Source organism: Anabrus simplex, chromosome 1, assembly GCF_040414725.1.
Source record: "Anabrus simplex isolate iqAnaSimp1 chromosome 1, ASM4041472v1, whole genome shotgun sequence".
Lineage (NCBI taxonomy): Eukaryota > Metazoa > Arthropoda > Insecta > Orthoptera > Tettigoniidae > Anabrus > Anabrus simplex.
Genome location: NC_090265.1, coordinates 889,933,228 through 889,957,516, shown reverse-complemented (window position 1 = coordinate 889,957,516; position 24,289 = coordinate 889,933,228). Strand labels below are relative to the sequence as shown.

At 39.2% G+C, this 24,289-nt stretch overlaps 1 protein-coding gene across 2 annotated transcripts in view; it reads right to left on the bottom strand.

Annotated features, from left to right (window-relative positions):
• Positions 1-24,289, bottom strand: part of und (methionyl aminopeptidase und) — a 155,420-nt gene that overhangs the window by 51,821 nt on the left and 79,310 nt on the right. For both annotated transcript variants that reach the window (XM_067136566.2, XM_067136567.2), the window contains exon 6: positions 11,044-11,138. In XM_067136566.2, coding sequence (XP_066992667.1) covers positions 11,044-11,138 — 95 coding nt within the window. The remainder of the gene's footprint in view (positions 1-11,043; positions 11,139-24,289) is intronic.

Here is a 24,289-nt window from a genome sequence, read left to right as displayed (position 1 = left end):
TGTTCTTTATATCTGGTGTGGAAATTGTGTTTTACTTGGCCTTCAGACGTGTTGTTGCAGTTTGGTTCTTGAAACTTTAGCTCATAAACTCCAGATTTGGGAAAAAGTACAGTAAATTTATTCTAATTATTCAGAACGTGGTCTACAAAACTGCGTTCCAGGAACTCGTGAATCAAACCCTAATTTACGCTCATCTTGATATTCAAAATGATCATGAAGATGACTATCAACATTTGTGGATCCAAACTCCATCATCTAACACATACTCCTTCACAAGTCATGCAAGAAATCCCAAAAAACACGACGGCATGTTTCCGTACACTTTGAGCTCCCATTAATAATACGAGGGCAGATCAGAAAATAAGTTGCACTTCCCAGTTATGGCCATTTATTACACCACCTATACAACAGCAACATGACTATAACGACATACACTGTAACGTCACTTGTCCACATAGTTTCCAAGAGACTACAAACATTTCTGCGAACGCACAACCAACTTGTCGATGCCGGATGCACAGAAATTTCCTCCAGCGCTCTGCAACCACTCTGAGACAGCGGCCTTCACCTCCTCATCGGTCTGGAAACGCCGACCACCAAGCTCCGTTTTGAGCTTACCAAACAGATGAAAGTCACATGGCGCTAGGTCGGGACTGTAGGGTGGACGTTGCCAGACCTCCCACTTGAAACGCTGCAGCAGTTCTCTCGTTTCGCTGGCCTTGTGAGGTGTTGCGTTATCGTGCAAGAAAATCACACTGGCGCTCAATTTCCCCCCGGCACTTCTCTTTAATTGCTTTATGCAACCGGTGCAACATTTGACAACACGACGCCGCGTTGATCGCCATTCCTTTTGGCATGAATTCCACGTGCAGCAAACCTTCCATGTCAAAGAACACTGTCGCCATAACCTTACTGGCTGAAGGTTGAACCTTGGCCTTCTTTCGTTGTGGTGATGAGGGGTGCACCCATTTCATTGATGTTCGCTTCGTTTCGGGGGTGAAGTGGTGGACCCACATTTCGTCGCCTGTGACGATTCGCCTCAGAAACCCGTTGCCGCCTGCGGCATAGCGTTGCATAAATGCCAGGAAGGATTGGAAATGTTGTCCCTTGTGCTCATCGGTGAGAAGACGTGGGACCCATCTTTGACACAGCTTACGATATCCAAGGTCCTCGTGAACAATGGCGAACACACTGCCATACGACATGTTCAGCTGCGTTGCGATTTCTCTCAGTTTAATGTGGCGGTTCTGTCTAATGATCGCAATCACACTGTTGACCTTTGCACGAGTCCTGGACGTTGCCGGCTTGCCTTCGTGATGGTTGTTCGTGATATCCGTGCGTCCGGCTTCAACTTGCCGACACCACTTTACGATACCTTACCGGGAAATGGCCCGCTCCCCATACATAGCACTAATTTCACAATGAATGTCCCTGCAATTCTTCCTTTTGGACCATAGGAATCGGATTGTCGCACGCACCTCACATTTGGGGTGAACGTCCAGTTGACGTGCCATTGCATTTGGCCGCTATTCACACAATACTAGACGAGACACCACAGTGACCTGCCTAACAGACGTGTGGACAGTGTTGTCCTTTTCTCCGCTGTACCCACGTTTGCAGCACACAGCGCGCTGCTGCGGCGCGTTAGTGCAATTAACCTTTTGATCCACCTACGTACTTTAATCTAGTCCTTCCTGACTAAATTCTTATTTACATTTAAGCCCCGAGACATACACTGCATCTCAAACATCAAAGCAAAACAAATAAAAATAAATGTAGCAAAAATATGAAACAGACACGTAAAAGAAATGACGCTAATCACTCAGCTAAAATTCCGCATAAATGGAAAGAAAGAAAGCAAGCAAGCAAGCAAGCTGTGACCTTATGCATTTGGTCCACATTTACGATACAATTATATTTACATTAACAAGCTTCCTAACAATTACTTTAAATAGGACGTAGTCCTTCTACGTAATCACAAATAAAGATGGTGGCAGGCACATCACAGATGTAAAGGTCATCCCTAGTGAAAGCATGGACAGTGACCACAGATTGTTGGTAGTAGACTTCAAACATAAGAGTAATGAAACACAGAAAATTATTATGGAAAAACCAAGGATTAAAACTTGGAAGTTGCAAAAAGTCCAAATAAAGGAAGAATACAAACTAAGGATTCTACAGAGTTTGCCGAAGGGTGAAGTAATGAAGTTAATGAAGAGTGGAAGGCCTTCAAATACACCTTTGTGGGAGAAGCCAAAAACCTATGTGGAGTTACAAGTTCTATCAAAAGAAAAAAGGAGACACCATGGTGGAATGATAGAGTGAAAACAGCGGTGATAGAAAGAAACCAAATAAAGAAGGCACCGGACAAGGAAAAACACAAACAGGGACAAGAACGAAATGAGCAAGAAATACAAAGACTTCAAGGAGTATACAGGAACACGAAACTTGCTGTAAAGAACATTGTAAGGGAAGAAAAAGAGAAGAAATGGAATGAGTTTGCAGACAAACTGGAAGAGGACAGTAGAGGAAATATGAAATTGCTATACAGAGTAGTGAAAAACAAGCAAAGGGATCAAGAGACCATAAAAGCAATAGAACGTGATGTTGGAACTCTGGCACAAGAAGAGGGAGAAATTAAACAAGAACTCATGATTTATTTCGAAAAGCTGCTGAATGGAGATACAGAAAACGTAACGGATAGAGGAGAGCCAAGTCGAGGAACCACAACTGAACCACCAATCACATGGCTTGAGGTTGAAAATGCGCTCAAGAGCATGAAGAAAGGAAAGGCAGTGGGCATAGATGAACTAAGTGCAGATATGCTGAAAGCAGTGGGAATTCCAGGAATCCAATGGCTCTACAGACTGCTCAACAAGATATGGGAGGAAAATACTATTCCTGAGGACTGGAAGATGGGCATCATTGTACCTCTGTTCAAGAAAGAGAGAACAGAGCTAGTTCCTTTACGTCGCACCGACACAGGTAGGTCTTATGGCGACAGGGGGACAGGATAGGGCTAGGAGTGGGAAGGAATCGGCCGTGGCCTTAATTAAGGTACAGCCCCAGCATTTGCCAGGTGTGAAAATGGAAAACCACGGAAAACCATTTTCAGGGCTGCCGACAGTGGGGTTCGAACCTACTATCTCCCGAATACTGGATACTGGCCGCACTTAAGCGACTGCAGCTATCGAGCTCGGTGTGTTCAAGAAAGGAGCCGACGAAAATGTACTAATTACCGTGGTATCACACTACTGTCTCATGTCCTGAAAATATTGGAAAAAGTGAAAGAGACCAGAATCAGAGATATTGTTGAACCAATTTTGGAAGAAGAGCAGTATGGTTTCAGACCAGGAAGGTCAACTACTGACCTTATATTTGCCATTAGGATGCTAATGGAAAAATACTGGGAAAAGAACAAGCCTTTATTTCTAATATTTTTGGACATTGAGAAAGCATACGACAGCCTCATAGACAAAGTGAAAATGTTGTATAGTGGGAATACAAGCTATATTCAAGTAGGATGTGGTTTGTCGGACTGGTTTGAAACAAAGGAGTGCAGCAGGGCAGCTCATTGTCACCACTTCTATTTATTACTGTAACGGATGTAGTAATGAAATCTATTAACAGGAAAGAACATGGAGATATCAAAGCCTTCACATTTGCAGATGATGTTGCGATCTGGAGTGACTCACAAGAGGAATTGGGAGAGAGAATGAGAAGCTGGAATGAGGAGTTTAAGAAATATGGTTTAAACATCAGCAAGACCAAGACGGTGGTGATGAAAGTGTATGGGGAAGGAGCAGAATCAATAGTCATATTAAATGAAGCCCAACTGGACAGCGTTCCAGTTTTCAAATACTTGGGTAGCGTTATATCAAATGACAACCTAGCAAAACATGAGGTGAACAATCAAATCAATAAGGCAACACAATTTTACCACCAAGTAAGACACCTGCTTTGGGATGAGCAAATACCCATGAAAACAAAAATGACATTGTACAAGTCCTACTATACACCAATTCTTACATACAGTCTCGAAACCACAACAGTGACCAACAGAGATAATTCCAAACTTCAGGCAGCTGAAATGAAATTCCTACGCACTATGATCCAGAAAACCACGAAAGAAAAGATTAGGAATGAGAAAATTAGAGAAGAAGTAGGAATGAGAAAATTAGAGAAGAAGTAGGAATAGATGATCCTCTCCTCAACAACATTCAGATATCAAGACTGAAGTGGTTTGGTCACATGAAGAGGATGCCAGTAAACAGAACTGCAAGGAAGGAATTTGATAGAAAAGTAGAAGGAAGACGACCCGTGGGAAGGCCACGAAGGAAATGGATAGATTTAGTTAAGAACGATGTACTGCTGAGAGGTCATGATTGGGACAAGTTGGTGGAGGAAGATTGGTACAAGGACAGGATGGGATGGAAGAGGCTCAAATACCACACCCAGGAAACTGGAGATGGTTTAGGATGATGATGACGATGATGATGATGAGGACGTAGTCCTTCCAAACAAAGCAAAATTTACTGAAATTAAATATTAAAATTAAACTATCGCCTGTTGCAACATTAAAACATGTTCACACTCACATAATTACATTGAAAATTTTGTACTAATCTATTTTGTTGACTTATCGCCGCCTGCCTCCGGGACAGCCGACACCCTATCGTTTTAGCCAGCCATATCGAAAGTGGTGCCTTCAGTAAAGAACCGTATCAGTCCTTGGGTCTCCATTCTCCTGGCGTTGAACTGGTGATCTTGTGGTCTCCGTCGCTGCTTCTGGATGTTGTTCTCAAAACATCTCCTCGTCCATGACGTAGAAAACGGGGTCAAGATTAACCTGCCAGTTACTCGAATACTACAGCCAGGGTAATTTCCACTGACCGTGAAACCAGTTTCCATTTGGTCGCGGAACAACTTCTCTTATCTAACCCCGCAACTAGGTCAAATATTTCCCATTTAAATGCACGGCTGGAAATTACTGAATTTGATGTCCACGTAAAATCTGTTTACACTGGCAAACTACTAAACATTGAATTACTATATGGAAACTGTTCTTCTCTCCTGAAATCGAAAAAGCCATTCTCAAAAGTTTTAACATCTTGAATAACTGAAAAGCAGACAGTGTCTTAAAACCAAAGTTCAAGTCCCCACACGATCAAGAAACATAAGTTCTGACCCGTACTCGCGTTCATTTCAAAGATAACATTGTCATACTAGGAGACTTTAATCTGTCTGTCTCCTGGATTTCCCCTTCATTAGGTCAGCCTTCTAATAGCCTTGACAAATGGTATATGGACCACTATATTACTGGACTGAACTTCAAACAGCATGTCTTGGAAAACACCTGCGGAAATAGTCTTCTTGACTACCTGCTTTCCTATAACGAGCCCTCATCTGTTTCTGTGGGATGAAATATTTTTAACTCCAACCACAAGTCCTTTGAAGCAACTTTCACTCTCACCCCTCCCCGTGCTCCGAGATGTCATCGACCTGTCCTTAGGAGCTTTGTGCCTGTGTGGCGTAAAGTTGACTGGCTGACTGTGAATCGTACCCTGTCCCTGTTACCATGGCATTTGTTGCATGTGGGTGAAGTTCAAGATGCGGTGGACTTATTTTATGATTGGACGCTTGCTGTGATTCGGGACCTCATTCCTACTCGTTCGATGTCCAGAAAATTCCCTCCATGGAAGAAGAGTGATACTAAAAGTGCTGAACTACAAAAATCGGTAGCCTGGAGACAATGGAAGGATGCGCCTTCCGAGAGTAATTATAAAATATTCTCGGACCTTCGCAAACACCACAAGTACTTATTAAGGCGGGATTACTCTGACTATATTAACGGAGCCTGCATTGAAGTAAAACACAACAGTAAAAGGCTCTGGTCACTTATAAATAACAGAAGAGACAATAAACGAATACTGGAAGTAGTAACCTGGGACCAGTCTGTAGCCAGTGGAGCAGATAGATCTGAATTATTTAATGAATATTTTACCTCTAATTTTGTTAAACCTGTGCAGTATGCTGAGTTTCCTAAAATCAAACCTGTTACTTCCCATAGCCTCAGTAATATTTCTACCACTGAATCTGAAGTGTACTCCCTACTTTCGTCTTTATCAGAAAATAAACCTACTGGTCCTGATGGTCTCAGTCCTATCTTCCTTAGGAATACAGCAGCAAGTCTTTCATACCCTATTAGTGTGATATTCAATCGGTGCTTCTCAGTCGGCTACTTTCCGAGCTCCTGGAAACTTGCGTATATCACACCAGTTCTTAAAGGTGGACAGAGGTCGGATATTGCAAATTATCGCCCGGTCTCTATATTACCTGCTTTATCAATCATTTGTGAAAGGATCATCCATCAGCATTTGCTTGCGTTTACAAATCCCTATATATCCCCTCAGCAGCATGGTTTCCTTCCTGGAAGCTCCTGCGTAACTAACTTGGCTATCCTCCTCCATCATGCCACGTCTGCCATCCACGCGGGCTCTCAACTTGATGCATGCTATATCGACATCGCGAAGGCCTTTGATACCGTGGATCACACCCTTCTTGTGCACAAACTTTCTGAACGGTTTAACGTGCATGGGAGACTCCTAGCTCTAATTAATAGCTTTCTGAGCGAAAGACTACAGCGCGTTGTTCTTGACGGATGCAGTTCTTCTATCACCACCACCCTCTCTGGTGTCCCGCAGGGTAGTGTCCTTGGTCCACTTCTTTTTGCCCTGTTTATTGATGACCTTATCGATACTGTTTCCCACCATTCATGTGAAATACTGCTCTTTGCTGATGATTGTAAAATCTTCAAGCAGATCTATTCTCCTACAGATACAATCCAATTGCAAAATGCACTTGATTCACTATCAGGTTGGTGTACTACATGGCGTCTTAAACCTCATCCCTCCAAGTGTTCCACCATTTCGTTCACACTTCATAAATCCCCCGTTCTACAAGAATATCACCTACTGAACCAACCGATTGCTCTTGTTGACAATCAAAAAGACTTAGGAGTGCATTTTGACAGTAAATTGTTGTTTGTCTCGCACATAAACAGGGTTACCTCACGTGCTATGTCACTCCTTGGTTTACTGTACAGGTTTTCTGACATCACAGATGTAAATGCCCTCAGAGCATTCTACGTCTCCTGTATCTTACCTATTGTTGAATACGCCTCTCCAGTCTGGTCCATTTCTGCTTCTTCAAACCTCAGCCACCTTGACCGTGTACAATCTTTTTTCTGTGCTATCGTCAGAGCCAGGGTCCCTGCATGTCGCAATCTAAGCACTATCCAAGTGCTTGGGAAACTGAACCTCAAGACTCTTTCTGCTCGGAGGAAAGTAGCCGACCTAAAGCTGCTATACAAAGCAGTTAATGGTCTGTTTAGGTCTCCAGATTTAGCTTCCTTATTTCCCCTCCACGTCCCATCCCGTAATACCAGAATGAAGACCCTATTCCATACTCCTTACTCCCGGCTTTCTCTCACCCAAAGGTCCCTTTCGGTACGTATTCCAGCAATGTTTAATACATTATCTATCAACAACAACCTAGATCTCTTCGTAACGTTTCCTTCCTTCTGTCATGATATTTATCATATAACTTAATTTTCCTTCTTGTTCTTTCCCGTTCTGCTCCTGTATTTACTGTAAATGTATTTTTCTTTGTTAATAACGTTGTTTATGTAAATATGTATTATATATGATTGTACAGTTTTTATTGTGTATATTCGTGTCCTTTGTAAGTATTTATATATCTTTCATTTTAGATTCATATCTATTGTACATAGCTCAGATCGTTGTAATTCTGCGTTATGCTGTTGCTGATCCTGAATGAATGAATGAATGAATGAATGAATGAATGAATAAATAAATAAATAAATAAATAAATAAATGATTAAATAAATAAATAAATAAATGATTAAATAAATAAATAAATAAATAAATAAATAAATAAATAAATAAATAAATAAATAAATAAATAAATAAATAAATAAATAAATAAATAATACTTCTCTCGATGTTACCTGCACAGAATCTCGCCAAATAATAGGGTTGCTAGCCCATGCGCTCATTGCTTTTATCAATTCGTCCCCTAAGATGCCGTTATATCCTCGATCGGGATCATCACTTACATAGACCAATGCCTAGGCAAATAGATGGCGATGCTATCATATCATTGGTCCAGCAGATCGTGATCGTGATGTTTACTTCAAACGTATATTTCCAGCTCCTGTACCGAAATGTTGTCCGTTGAAGTTCTATTGTTTCCTTGTTCTGCTTTGTGTACATCACGTCGAAATTCCTCTTTCTAAACTTAGCTGGCAAGCAAATAAACCCAAATTCCAAGCTCCCTGCAGAAATTGCGACATGGGCTGCTGAATGTAGATGTTCCCGGCCAATTACTAGTACTTAATAAAATAAAATAATCTTTATATGACTGATTAATTAAATGAGCATTTCAATAAGGGCTCATAGTATGTTTTGTTTGGTGTCGCCAAAAATCGTTGAAAGTAAGTGGGGACATAAAAAATAAATATTATTATTTGTTAGGTACACTGGCGAGTAAAATGATTGTGATTGGATTGTTTTTATCCCATTTTAAACCGACTTATCTCCCAAAAATCACCCTATATTGGCCTGAGTTATAAGATATTAAATGATCACTTTGTTAATGATCTTGCCTGCCTATATTAATAGGCCTAGCAACAACCGTGAAAATTTCTTAACTAAAGTGGAAGGGAGTTGTATGTACCACGAACTCAGGCTCCCGAGAACGGCAGCTAATTGTGCTAACCATTGCGCTGGAGGACATTCTTAACTACAAAACATAGACATACAAACATGACTGATGTGTGCTTGCAATGAGCGAGTCGGACACAAAACTATTCACCTATTTGTACGACGTCATCAGAGCTGCAGTAGGCCTACGCTACGGAGGAGGACATTTTTTAACTACGAAACACAGATATACCGCATGACTTCGACGCATTTTCATTGCATGGGTCGTATGGACGAAACAATTCACAAATCTGTTTGATGTCATCAGAGCTGCAATAAGGCTTGTAGCCGTTTCGAAGCGGAATCATCGTTCTTCTCTGATGAATTACGTTGGGGGATCTTATATGCAAGATTTATTTTATCATTTTCTTTATCTCGAACAGCCAAGGAGGGGTCTAATACATGAGTAAATACGGTATTTTGTTAGTTTCCTGTAGAGGACTTAACTTTTCAATAGTTTTACTATGATTTTTAATGAATTCTTCTAATGGTATGATAATGTACATATTGGTTAATATCAAAGGACATCATTCTCATGCTCTGTTACTTTAGTTTATTTAGTTCCTTAGTCAGTTCTAGGGTTTTTTTTTTTCAATTGACCTGTCTTCTTTAATAGAGATGAGGATTTTTTTAGCATTTGTTTTAGTAGTTGGTGTACATTGTAACATCGTGCATCCTTGAAATTTACTAATCGGTCTGACGGGACGAGTCTGTGTGTATTTTGGGGAGGGCTCTTAGTGCGTGGGGAAGTTTTCGATTTTTTATGGCAATTCTTTCTTTTTCTTGCTGTGTGTTTTCTTGATCGCCTGCTTTATCTCAGTTTGAAATTTATTAGTTGTCTCATGCTTGATCTCTCGTATTCCATTACTGTTAGTGAAATCTATTTCTTTCTTCATCTTTCATCACGACTGTTCTATTCTTTGTTGATAAACTTAGCCATAATAGGTATTTTATTTAATCCTGTACCATCTTGTTTGAATCTATTAAAGAAACTATTACAGTTTTATTTGGAGTCCACCTTGTCAATACACCTTATAATGATAGACATCAGTGATGTCAGTTCAGACATCACTGATGAAGGGAATGGATGATTTTCCCGAAACATGTACGTTAAATTAATAATTTTCTACCACGGTGGACTCAAAACTATAATAGTTTTTTTTTAAATTCGTGTTATCTGCTTTCGTGATGATTAGGTTCTCATTTTTTATATTGTTCATAGTTTTTAATGCAAAGTATTGAGTTTTGAATTTTGTTTAATAGAATTTAAATGTCTGATTATTTGTAGAGCTTTGATGGCTATGTTTTTTAAAATTATTTCTCTTTGTGGTGTGGTTATGTTTTCACATGCAGTTTAAAACTTCACTGATGAATTGTTTCACATTGTTCTGCATATGCCATTCATAACAGTTGAACTTGAGACATTTTTCTACCAAATGTATTTCCTTATTTGAAAAGGTTGTACTGGATCTGTTGATTACTCTAGGGTGAAAATCTACGAGTTTGCTCTGGTGGTTATTTTCTGGTTTAGTTTGTTAATTGGTTAGGTTATTTTGTTGTCACTGATCTTTTGTTTCTTGATTGCTTCTCTTTTAACATACAATAATTGTGTAAAAAATTTAGCTAGTATAGGATGTCCAATGAGTGAGGTGCCAAAAGTTGTTTGTTTGTTTGTTTGTTTGTTTGTTTGTCCAACCCTTGTACCGTTTCTCTATGGGGTCGGGTATGAGATGAATCTGTCGTGGCGGGTTTTTTATGACTGGATGCCCTTCCTGACATCAACCTCATTAGAGGAGTTAATGAGATGAAATGAATGACGTGATATATAAGACAGTAGAAAGGGAGAGGGTGAAACCCGGTGCAAGCAGATAGCCTATTCCTGTCGAATACCACCAAGAGGTCTGCTCGTCTTAAAATCCCCATCCGATGGACGAATCACCATCAACAGCGTCATATGCCCTCACTCCATATGAGCACTGTGGAGAGGTTTGGAATTTAATCCAGGCTTTTGGCATGCAATCTAGTGATTAAAAATTGTATACCACCCCCTCTCCTACCCTGCCGGCCAATATTCTAATGGTGAAATTTTTTTCGACCAACGGGAACTGCGTAACCTCTGTGTCAGATCGTTTAGACTTCAACGCTTTAACGATCATGGCCACCAGGCAGGCTGAGTGGGGTGCAAAAGTTGCTTAGTTTTCTCTTTTACCTACATCATTATTAATACTACATCAATATAAATGATGTTCTACGAACATACCTTGATACCAGTGTTGGTAGCATCACGAACAGCTTCAATCAATTTGTCATACTTGGGGTTAAATGCAAGAGTAAATGCACAATCAATGATGCGACCTGCAAGGAAAACAAAACGTCACAGCCAAAAATGTACCCTTTTGAAGTTGAACTACTTGACTAAAATAAAAAGCTGCATGTTTGAATGAACTTAAAAAAAAACACCTTGACTCATTGACTGCCGAAGTTGATCATTTCAATGCTTGGATATATTGTGAGAAGTGCCAGCATCGACATAATCAACACTTCGTTTAATCCATGAGCCACCACTGCTACAGAATGAAGTTTTACGGGATAATATTTGGTACGTTTTACCAGATGATATCAATAACATAAGTTTTCTTCTACCCCAGATAGATGCCTCTTTATAAAATTTGAAACTGTTGTTGGAAGATGCTGAGAATTGTGATGATTAGAGCCCGGATTTCCATGCACTATCAAATGATGGAACATGGACAATAAAACAAAAATATGGACTATCAAAATTCAATTCAACATTGTTATATTTTCACTTCCTTATGAAAAATTGTACAACAACGAATTTCTCCACATTTTCTTCATTCAAGTTCATTCGTTTATCTGACATAACATTCCTGAACACAGAAAAATGGTTTTTCTAAGTCACAAAAAGTGACAGGTTCAGACTTAAATAAAGACATTTAGGACAAAGTATATCTGACGTTATCTCTTTTCGTAAATTAACTTAGAAATTCCTTACCTCTGTCCATTTAGACACAAGGACTTTCGTAGACTTTTAACAGGTGGCATGACACCAACATTTCACAGCACAGTCAAATACTAAGTCGCAATTTGAAGCATGTAAGCGTGCTGCTTTTCAACTCCCTTCTTTTCTCAATTATTTTGGCCTTAGACGTGTGAACAATGAGAGTTCGGAGTAGGAAATTCCAGGGAAACAAAACAGGATTCAGTGCAAAAGGTTCGTAAGCTGCTATCTCAGTAAAGGGGCATTACAGTAGTGTGATGCGAGTTTTGATTTCTTCGTCTAACATAGACGAAGAAAAGAACACTCAGGGTTCAGTTTTTACAGGGACACATTGTTTCTAAGGATTAGAGCGGTCGTCACGGGGTCTTTCCGCTTATGTCAATGTTTACTCAAGCACCAGACAAAGTGCTTGGCTAACTGGATTAAAGGACTTCTATGCATCTAACTTTGGTTGTCAAGTATATGCCAGGAATACATTTTCTTTCTCTCTCAATAACATACAAATAACGTGAAGGTACGATTCCAAATTCTACAAACCCATGTCAAAAAAGACACTATCACGCAAGTTAACATGTGTCAAAGTCAGAAGAAAGGTCATATAGACCTAATCCAATATAAACGTCCAATTATTTGCTTTTAAATCCAAATTGTCAAAATATGCATTATGCATGAATTTTCTCCCAAAAAGGGAGAAAAATTACGGTTGTTTGGGATAGATTAGTCATAAAACTAATATTTGCAAAGTTTCAAAAGTGTAACCAGCTTATTTAGGAACATGCATTTGCATGGAAATTCGGGCTCTAGTGATGATAATTGCCTGAAAGATACTTTACGTTATCAATCTGGTCTCACATTTATGAAAAAAACTGAAATGTGGTTTGTTGACAATTATGCAGAATGCAAAGAGCTTGTCATAATTGATGATTTTCATTTCCGTGCTGATATTGACAATACTTAAATTGAGAAAGATGTTCCACGTAATCAGCCCCTATATACAATTAAAGTTTTATTTTAGACGAGCTTCAGTACAAATCGTGCCAACCTTAGTGAAAGACATAAAAAATTTAATTTATTAGCATTGAAGAGGCAATCTATATATAAAAAATAAGAGTTTTATCTGCACATTACTCAGAATTGGAAAAGAATGGTATTTCTGTATGGGTCATGTCCACAGTAACAAGGTAAAGCACATTTTACTCTTCCGTAATTTCTACCTGTCTGTATGTCTATACATGCATCACAAGGAAACGACTGAAGAGAATTTAATGAAAATCGGTATGTAAAGTTGGGGAATAAGCCACTACAATCTAGGCAATAAATCATTTTATTCACGCTGAGTGAAATGGTAGTTTCTGGGAAGGCCTGAAATTTAATTCTCAAATATTTGTATTATTAGTGGTCCTATTGATAAGTACTACATAACTACAGTTATACAGAAATAAATTTCCTATCATTTATATCTTATACATTTTTACTGTACTGGCTATGATAAGAGTGGTATTTCAGAGTCGGAAGAAAACAAATGTGAAGGCCTACAATACCGAAAGCGCATAATATTGACCAACAATAACATTACATTGACCATTTTTGTTGATGTTTTTTGTCTCTTATGCTGCCACTCAACTCCGATAGATGGGATTACTGCTGCGTACCAAGTACAACAACCTGACTGAATACTGGCAGGAAATATCTGGGGAGTTAGAAAACTTTCTTCTTTAGCATGCCATTCTGGTTCATACATTTCCTGATACTGCTGGTACGTAACACACAGATTCATCATCATCATCTATTCCACCTATTCGATCCCTACTCTGACGCGCTGTTACGAATGAGCAGTGTGCACATTTAAGGCAAAGGCTTACTTAGTAGTAGTAGTAGTAGTAGCAGCAGCAGCAGCAGCAGCAGCAGCAGTATGACCTGGTCTAGAATTACAATTTAGGCCTATTCCAAATTATAGCACCACAATTCACTAAACTCAAAATTAAACCCTGAAAAGAGCCGTTTCTTAAGAAAAGCTTCTTCCTCTTCACTTTTATAAAATTCTACATTCATTTTATTCCAAATTATCAGTGAGAAGGGGTTTCTTCTCTGGCTTGGAGGAAGAATTTGTTTCCAAGTCAGATAGATTTTCCGCCGCCAATGTAGTGAACTGAGATTTTCCGACTCATCGAGTACTCCTACAGATTGGTAAAAGGGCATAATTTTTGCCCTGGGACTCTCCACTAATCGACCCCCCACCCCCGCCCCCACCACCACCTGCCGAAAAAAGACGAAGAATGTTCACAGATCATGGCTGTCTGCGGCTTGGTCATTCCAGATCTGGAACTTTGGATTGTTAGATCGGCAGCGTAGTACTGTTCTTCAAAAGTGAGAAAATGTGTGGCTTTTCATTTGATCGAATATTTCATATGAGAACATTGCTTCTAATCGCGCCATTCTTACGGACGTCACTGTAATGACCTATGTTCATTTCAGTTGGGAAAACAACTGAAACATGCTCTCTCATCATCATCATCCTAAACCATCTCCAGTTTCCCGGGTGTGGTATATGAGCCTCCTCCATCTCATCCTGTCCTTGTACCATTCTTCCTCCACCAACTTGTCCCAATCATGACCTCTCAGCATTACATCGCTCTTAACTAAATCTATCCATTTCCTTCGTGGCCTTCCCACGGGTCGTCTTCCTTCTACCTTTCTGTCAAATTCCTTCCTTGCAGTTCTGTTTACTGGCATCTTCTTCATGTGACCAAACCATTTCAGTCTTGATATCTGAATCTTATTTAGGAGAGAATTGTCTATTCCTACTTCTTCTCTAATTTTCTCATTCCTAATCTTGTCTTTCCTGGTTTTCTGGATCATAGTGCGTAGGAATTTCATTTCAGCTGCCTGAAGTTTGGAATTATCTCTATTGGTCAGTGTTGTGGTTTCGAGACTGTATGTAAGAATTGGTGTATAATAGGACTTGTACAATGTCATTTTTGTTTTCATGGGTATTTGCTCATCCCACAGCAGGTGTCTTACCTGGTGGTAGAATTGTGTTGCCTTATTGATTCAATTGTTCACCTCATGTTTTGCTAGGTTGTCATTTGATATAACGCTACCCAAGTATTTGAAAACTGGAACGCTGTCCAGTTGAGCTTCATTTAACATGACTATTGGTTCTGCTCCTTCCCCATACACTTTCATCACCACCGTCTTGGTCTTGCTGATGTTTAAACCATATTTCTTAAACTCCTCATTCCAGCTTTGTATTCTCTCTCCCAATTCATCTTCTGAGTCACTCCAGATCGCAACATCATCTGCAAATGTGAAGACTTTGATATCTCCATGTTCTTTCCTTTTAATAGATTTCATTACTACATCCATTACAATAATAAATAGAAGTGGTGACAATGAGCTGCCCTGCTGCACTCCTCTCTTTGTTTCAAACCAGTCCGACAAACCACATCCTACTTGAATACAGCTTCTGTTCCCACTATACAACATTTTCACTTTGTCTATGAGGCTATCTCGCACTTGAAGTTCTTTCATGCATTGCCAAATTCTTTCCCTTGGTACACTATCGTATGCTTTCTCAATGTCCAAAAATATTAGGAATAAAGGCTTGTTCTTCTCCCAGTATTTTTCCATTAGCATCCTAATTGCAAATATAAGGTCTGTAGTTGACCTTCCTGGTCTGAAACCATACTGCTCTTCTTCCAAAATTGGTTCAACAATATCTCTGATTCTGGTCTCTATTATTTTTTTCCAATATTTTCAGGACATGAGACAGTAGTGTGATACCACGGTAATTAGTACATTTTCGTCGGCTTCCTTTCTTGAACAGAGGTACAATGATGCCCATCTTCCAGTCCTCAGGAATAGTATTTTCCTCCCATATCTTGTTGAGCAGTCTATAGAGCCACTGGATTCCTGGAACTCCCGCTGCTTTCAGCATATCTGCACTTAGTTCATCTACGCCCACTGCCTTTCCTTTCTTCATGCTCTTGAGCGCATTTTCAACCTCAAGCCATGTAATTGGTGGTTCAGTTGTGGTTCCTCGACTTGGCTCTCCTCTATCCGTTGTTATGTTTTCTGTATCTCCATTCAGCAGCTTTTCGAAATAGATCTTGAGTTCTTGTTTAATTTCTCCCTCTTCTTGTGCCAGAGTTCCATCATCACGTTCTATTGCTTTTATGGTCTCTTGATCCCTTCGCTTTTTTTTTCTTTCTGAGGATGTAAGAAGGCAGGTGGAGAGTGAGTGTCTGCGATTATAATGAAAACTCCCCAGCCTGACTGTGACTGATGGTAGGCAAGTGGGCCTACCGTGACAATGAAAATTCCCTAACCCCGTCTTCTTATGAGAAAAGACGTTTGGTGACTCACCCGTCGTGTTTCTAGGGTAATGTTAAGAGCTATGCAATTTAATACAATCTTGCTCAGGTGTACACTAACCTAGAATTCTGTATACAATGTAGAATTCCATAGCGAAGCATGGGTACATCAGCTAGTGTAAAAATATACACATCTTCGACCAATTATAACTTTTACATATGGACACGATGAGTGCATGCCTAGTAGGTTCGGCAGACCAGAGCAGTCAGTTGTTCCGGAACGTTAGGAGCTTGAGGTGGAGTGTTTCGGTACAGTGTGCCGGCACACGGGACTGTAACTGCGCAGTAGAGAGAAATTTGTGAAGCAACACAACATGCTCTGTTCAGCAAGAATGTGCTGCTGTACCGGAACGTGAAGGAACAGTCGGAACACTGAAATTCGTGCCCAATAATAACGTTTAAAAGCTGCTTTTGGGTGAAGATTTTTCGGTCAATATGAAATACACACAACACTTTTACAATGGCAGTACAGGTCTTTAAAAGAAACTAATCCAAGAATATTTTCATCAGTTGAATGTATCAGCCTATATTTTGAGTAATTAGGGCCAGGATAAAACTTCACGGCACGTAAAAAAGCAGTCGGTACTCTGAAATAGGCACCCAGGAAATCATGTCTAAATGTTGCTTTTAGGATAAGAATGTTTTCATTCATTTGAAATACACCTGTCATAATTACACTGGCAGTAAATGTGTTTACAAATGCCACAATGTTACTCGCACCAATTAAAAATATACTTGCTCAGTTGAAGAAACATTTGTCAGTGCTCTATTTACGTACACAATATACAAGTGGAACACAAAAATAAAAAAATAACCCATACAAGCAAAACACGAAGATAAAAATTAAACACTATATACAAACAGAACAGGAGATTAACAATAAAACTAGGCCTGTACAAGGAGAACACAAAAATAAAAATTGTAGGATGTTCAATTTTCAAATGTCTCATCATTGTGCCGGTTGAAGATCCCTTTGCAGACAAAATAGAAGAACATAAATTGCATGTCGCTCTGTCCGGTTTTATTTTCGTCAAAAAGTCGTAAACAGGACTACAGTGCGACATTATTCAAAGTGTACCGTCTTTCGTACAGTATATATATCACTAGGCTTCGGTGAAAACACTCTTACAAAACAGAATGCATTAAGTTATCCACATGTACCGAAGGCCAGTTGCCGGTGCTATGGAACTCACATAACAAAGATGATACGACGGAACATGGAACACTCCAGCACATTGCCGGTATTGACAGCCAGCTAGTAGGTGAAGGGCAGTACATAGTGGTGCTTCTGACAGGACAGAGAGTCACTGTCTCGGTCTCGCTTGAGAATGTTTCAGAACAACTGACGCTCTGTGTTCCGGAACAGCGGAACATAACTATGCACCGGCAAAGTGTGCCGAAACAGGGACATAGTGCCCAACCAAGACCAACTACAATACCTCAGACCTTAACCAACCTATCGAAACTGTCCATAATGGCAGCAACTGGAGTGCTAGCATGCGTTTGTTTTGATTTGTGGAAGTCGTGTTGTCACCAAATATTGATGGAAATTTGAATATTACTAATCATACACTATATTTATTTATAGTCTTAATGCTGATGATGATGCTTGTTGTTTTAAGGGGCCTAACATCGAAGGTCATCGGTCCTATTTATAGTCTTAAGAGGTTACAGATCCTCTTTCAGTGCCATAAGAAGCAGTTTGTCCTCAAAGAGCTTATTTATTCCAACAGAATTGGTGGTGATTAGGTTAATGTTGATTCTCGTGTTCTTCTCTGAAAGTGTTTTCTTTATTTTTAGCTACCTATGCAATGTGTTTATAGTTTAATGTGCCGTGTGCCTGGAAGTAATTAAGAGGTAGGACACAAGCTTCAGTGTTCCCGTTTCCAAAAGACCTAGTAATAAGGCAAAACTGGGTTAAGAGCATTCGTAAGGAAAACTTCGAACCGAATAATAGGCCTAATAATGTTGTGTGCATTGATCATTTTGGAAATGAAATGCATTGTTAGGGAAGATATTATATACCCATAGAAGGTGGTGATCTAATTCAAGTATCGCGCAAACTTCCGAAGTTAAAACTAATGATGCCTATCCTAGCATTTGCTCTATCACCCAATGTACCTTACTACAAAGAAAATTAAGTCAGTCCTGGAAAGATCCGGAAAATCATGACCGAGATTTATTATTTAGAGACTAAATTAATCTTAAATGGTGGTGCAAGAATGACGTAATTAATTTTCAACATTTTACAATGAAAGTGGGTAAACTAAACCTCACCCCAATTCCCATGAGTGAACATGAGGATTATGTTTTTTTTTTTTAATATATAAAATACAATTGTGCCATCAATTCTGGTGAGTTTTAAGGCGACAAGTTCTTTAGATGGTCAAGTGTATCATACAAATATCGCTTGTACCTACTCAGTAATACAGGTGGATTTTGAAGAGTTAAAATTTTCTTGGAGAAATTTGTTTGCGTGTTTTACATAATGGTGGTATTGCCTAGTATTTTCATGTAAGGTTAATAATGTTATTTGATGAGATCTATATAATTATCTTATTTGCTGACTGGAGTTTCATATGTGAAATATTTTAATACTCTGTGTCTGTTTCAACCTGACGCTGATACAATATTTCTCCCTTCGTTATTTCCCCCTCTGGAATTACATTTAGACTTACAATACGCGAAAACGCTACTTTTGGTGTTTAATTATACATATTTTGAGTTAGTGAGTTGCAGTTCATGACGTTCGACTTGTGATCTTTTCTTTAGATGACTCGGAATAAACATGTATAACCTTCCCCTCAACCTCTCATATCGCCCACCGATGTCCGCCATGTTTTTTCTGGATTACGGTCTGATGTAGTTGTAGTTGGTCTTGGCCCAACCCTAATGCCTAGAGATCCTTCATGAATGAAATAATGAAATTTTCCTGCTGTCCTTGTGCTGCATCTGCTAATATTGTTAGTGGTGATGTTTTCCCACAGCACAACCCTACATTATATTAACCTTGTAACGTATTCCAATACTAAGGACCAGGTTAAGTTTTGGTTCATACTGTAAGTGATTATACAGTTCAGCTCATTTGTAAACAATGAAATATTCACTTCTAATTTGATCCTATAAACTACGGTGTACAATGTGTCTACGTAAGTAAATCAAACTCCAGTTGGTGAATATCGTTCAAAGCTTCAAATTGTCATTCAAAACAAGGGCGTATTGAACTTCTGTGTCATGTGTTAATTGTAACCGTCACCTTAAAACAAGGTTTCATCCACAACCGGGATGCACTGAACTCCTTTAAATAAGCGTTTTTAAGTTTCACATTGTTCATTCACAGGGACATACTTCTAATGTCTCGTGTATTAATTTTGACTGTAATTTCAAAACAAAGTTTCATCCACAACATAGACAGAATGAACTTAGATAAGTGTTTTATGTGTATTTATGATGTTTATATTTTTAAATTTTCTCTTAAGTGCTAATTTATGTTTTTAAATTTCTTATATCTTTTCGTAAGGATGGCACTACGTGTACCAAAACTAGTCCAAAATAAAACTTTAATATATATATGTATACATAGGTGCCAATTAGGTGGAACCTCTTTTCCAATTTACTTTAAGTAAATAATATTTTGTCATTTCCGCACCCTTGATATCTGAGAATTTACCCGCTTATTTTTAAAAGGTATTTCCTTCTCCAGAAAATACACAATTCGTTACGCATATTGTTCAACGTTCTGAGAGCAAAAAAAAATCTTTAAGATGATGAAATACATGTAAAAGGAACTGTAGACTATAATAATGGATAACTGAGGGTGCCAAGAATCAAACAGTATTTTTAGTTCCTTCTGCCTTTAGTCAATTCAGAAAAGTAGTAAGACTTATTCTGCTTAAACAATGGCAGATTCAGCAACAATGTGTCAAGATGTCTAACAAGAAATACATTTACATGGATTGAAAACGTGTGTCATAACTGTCAATAATAGTGTGAATCGTGTAATGTTCCACGAACTTACTGAAGATTCAGGAAGTAGTTACTCCTTTCAAATTTAAAATTATCCCAAAAAACTTTTGTTCAATGTCCACATATTTAAAAAACGTTGCTAGGATATAATAAAAAGAAACAAAAAAAACAAACATACAGATAGTGTCATGATCATACGGTTAACAAGCAAACTAATATGGTATGTTATAAATAAAGAAGTATTTACTGAAATGATTTGTACTGTAGACTGACTAGCTTACAAGACAATGTTGACCGTGATGTAGGTCAACGATCACTCATAATTGTTTTGAAATACAAGTAGGTGGGTCTTGATTTTATACCTAGCTGTGTCCAGTTAAAAGACAACAACCACCTCTCTCTCTGTGACGTTGTTATGCAGTGTGGGCCAGGCCAAGACTAGGGACAGTTGTGAAAGTATTCGGTTTATCTATAAGTAACACACTTATTTTGTATTAAATTAATGCAGTCAGTATTATAATCATTTTTGAATTTCTTACATTTTCTAGGATATCTTAACATATAAAGAAAGCACTGAGCTAAAAAAAGAGAAAAGTAGTTTTCCAATATTTGATTTCTTTCCCACAGTAACAAATGCAACCAGATGTTTTCAAGACTGATCTTTCGTGGGATAGCTCCCTATGGCACTGAGGCTCTTAATTATTTGAATCAGATCTCTCTAAAAATGTTAAGGAAATGTTAAAATTCTCAAATATTTATTTCTGTTCGTTTTGGTTATGGGACATTAAGAACCTATGAATAAGACGTCATAAGCTTGCTAAGGATGATTCAAGACTGAAGAGGAATTTAGAGTTCAGGCACTTAGGGCTAAAGTGAGATGTCGGGCTCAGATACAGATCAGACCGCTGTAAGAGAAGAGAACCTCCATTATAATGAGTGTTACTATAACCTTCAAAAATTCCTATATTAATCTGTGCGGTATCCTTCGGTTACAATGAGAACCCTTTTACTGATTCATCTGTTATTACTGGCAAATTCAGGCATGTTAGTTTTTATCTGTTATCAGTATTCATACGCTCTATTCCAGCGTTTATATGGAATGTGATCGATCATCTTCTGCAACGATTCCTTGCTACGTGCGAGCGAGTTATCTTGAGCGAGCCTGAGGTCTCTTCACAATGGTCACAACACCGACTGGTGTAAACAAACATCGGGATAACATATTTTCGCAATAAGTGCAATGGCATCAGTCATTAACTCCTTAGAAATAAAGGCTGAAGTAAACGATTGCTTAATTTTAATACTATGTACTGAAATAAAATAAGAATCTAATACTTCACTTTCTCGAGATACAGCAGTGCCCATAACTAATTTCAAAGGTTAGGTTATGTACTTTCGCATCTTGTTAAATTTCAGAAAGGCCGTTCCCATGTAAATTTATAGTGAAAATGTTATTATTCTACAGGCAGCTTTAATTATGTTCTCATAATACGTACGCAGTTCACCCACTTTAGGTGATGCCATTTGAAGTAAGAAAATGGAAATGTTTGCCACAAGCCTCTGGAGTGATGCTATTACAATTTTTAAGAATGAAGCTGAATATGCATGTTCAGACTATTGGAATTAGAAAATATGTGCAAATGAGTAAGCCACTGCTTGTAAAACATTTAAAGGTTTAAGAAACCGATTGCTGTTTCATACCGATTTTAATGTGTTTTTGTGTTAGTTTGGTATCTTTTCTGACTTTTTCGGAAAATCATGTATAACGTTATAAGAACAACCTTAAACCGAAGTGGTTTTGCATTCACCAACAAAAATCTGCCAAAATGAAGCACAAACCGTAACTAGTACCAGTAGATATCTCCTTGTTTTATTGCTGTCACTGTGTAAATAATGTATGATGGTACAATTTATGTCGATACAGGCAAAGATCTCTGGAAAAGGTGTGCTTTCTTCTGAAACCTTGATTTAAGGTAAACTCCCATTTAAGGTTAAAAAATCAGGGGTTCTACTGTATCAAAGTTCTGATAAAATAAATACTAGCATAACACCCTGATTCAATTGGAACTGTGCACACATGGTCAACTCCAAGTAAGCGAAAAGTTCAACTACTGAAGTTTGGCAGTGGTGTTATAAGTTTCTCCTGCAACTGGAAGCGGAAAGAATATCAGTACAAACTATGCTGAATACTGATGTATTACTTATTTTGTTCATTTTAAGATACATGAAATAACAGTTTATGCCTTGAGTCCTGCTCAGCTGTTCTCGAGTCAAAGCTCACGACATAGTAAAACAGATTTTTATTTTAAATTCTTCCTACAGCATCTGCAAGCTGCCACAGAGACCAAGAGTACCTTACAAATGTTGGTTAGGCATGAATCTAGTCTTTATAGAAATTTAATAATCAAAGAAAGAAAGAAAGAAAGAAAGAAAGAAAGAAAGAAAGAAAGAAAGATAAAAACAAGAGATAATTTTTTAAGGTGGTGTGGTTCCTAAAAATGGAGAAAGAATATTTCCGTGCACGAATTGCTACGGTAGTAGTACAGAAGTCTACAAAAAGTTTCAGGATGGTGCCTTTCACTCCGATCATCAAAACAGTGACTGATATATCTGCGGGGTGATACTTTTCTTTGAAATATTCAACAGTAGCTTGACAGTTGTTCTTCTCAGGAACTTCCTCGGGATGTGTCCTTGAAAATTTGGCTTGAAGGCGATAATATCTATTTGCCGATATACAAGCTCTATACTTGCATCAACTAACTTTGCAAATGGAGGTCTGATTAAAAAAACTGATGTGATATTTATTATTTAAAGATATACACTGAAGAAAATGGAAATTGCAACACCCAGAAGGAGTGGTGCTACATTGCTGCAATTGAACATGCAGGACGAGTGTTTGGTTGTGATTCGATGATTACACTTTCAGGTCCCTCTGACCGCAAGTTTGGAAAATAATCAATACAGGATGTGCCCACCACAAGCTGCAATACATTGATGAATTCGTTGAGGCATGGAGTCAATAAGGCCCTGGATCGCTTCCTGAGGAATTGTGGCCCATGCTTGCTGCACTGCATGGGTCAATTGTTCCAGAGTTGTGGGTGGCTGAGGACGGTTGGCCAGTTGTCGACCCATCATGTCCCACACATGCTCAATAGGACTGAGGTCCGGGGATCTGGCGGGCCATTCTAATGTTGTGATGTCGTGGAGAGCTTCTCTGGAGATGCGTGCAGTGTGAACCCGGGCATTGTCCTGCTGAAACATCCCATTAGTAATGTTCGTCATCATAGGGACAACCAATGGATTGAGTACTCTATCAACGTACTGTCGAGCAGTCATAGTGCCCTCAACAAGCACTAATTGTGATTTCACATTAAAGCCAATAGCTCCCCAGACCATAATGCTTGGTGTTGGCCCTGTGTGCCTCTCGACAATAAGATTTGGGAGGCCCCTCTCCCCGGCACATCGGCGCACACGTTTCTGGCGAACACTGCGGGCAAGACAGAAGTGCGATTCATCACTAAAGATGACCCTATGCCATTCGTCGACCCACGTCGATCTTTCTTGACACCAGGGCAGCATTACATGTCACTTATGGGGTCAATGGAACACCTTCTGCAGGGACATGGGCTCGTAAGCCAGCTGCACGCAGGCGGTTACCAACTGTTTGTTGTGTAACGTGGGGTGCCACAGCTGCTTGAATTTGCGCTGCTGTTGCATGGGGTTCCATCCAGGCCATCCGAATGATGCGGCGATCCTCTTTCACAGTTGTCTGTCGCGCTGGGCCTGTGCCAGGTCTACGAGTGTGGGTACCTTAATTTGAGCACTGCTGCCATACACGTACCGTAGATGCCTGTCGGCCAACACGTGCAGCAACAGTCCTTGGCGATAATCCAGCCTCACACAGCCCAATTATCCGAGCCGTCTCAAACGGCAACAGTTGTTGATAGCATGCTCTTATCTGTCGTCGAGGCATGTTTGACGGAGAACACTTCACTGCACAGACTGCAACTCAACTATGCTACACCAGAGTCCGTATACTAAGAGTTGATTCCTCCACGACCAATCACGTGTGGAGACGTGTAAACAATCCAATGGGTCTGAAACTTTGATCGTTTACATACCTACATGGCATCATTCCATATCTTGAA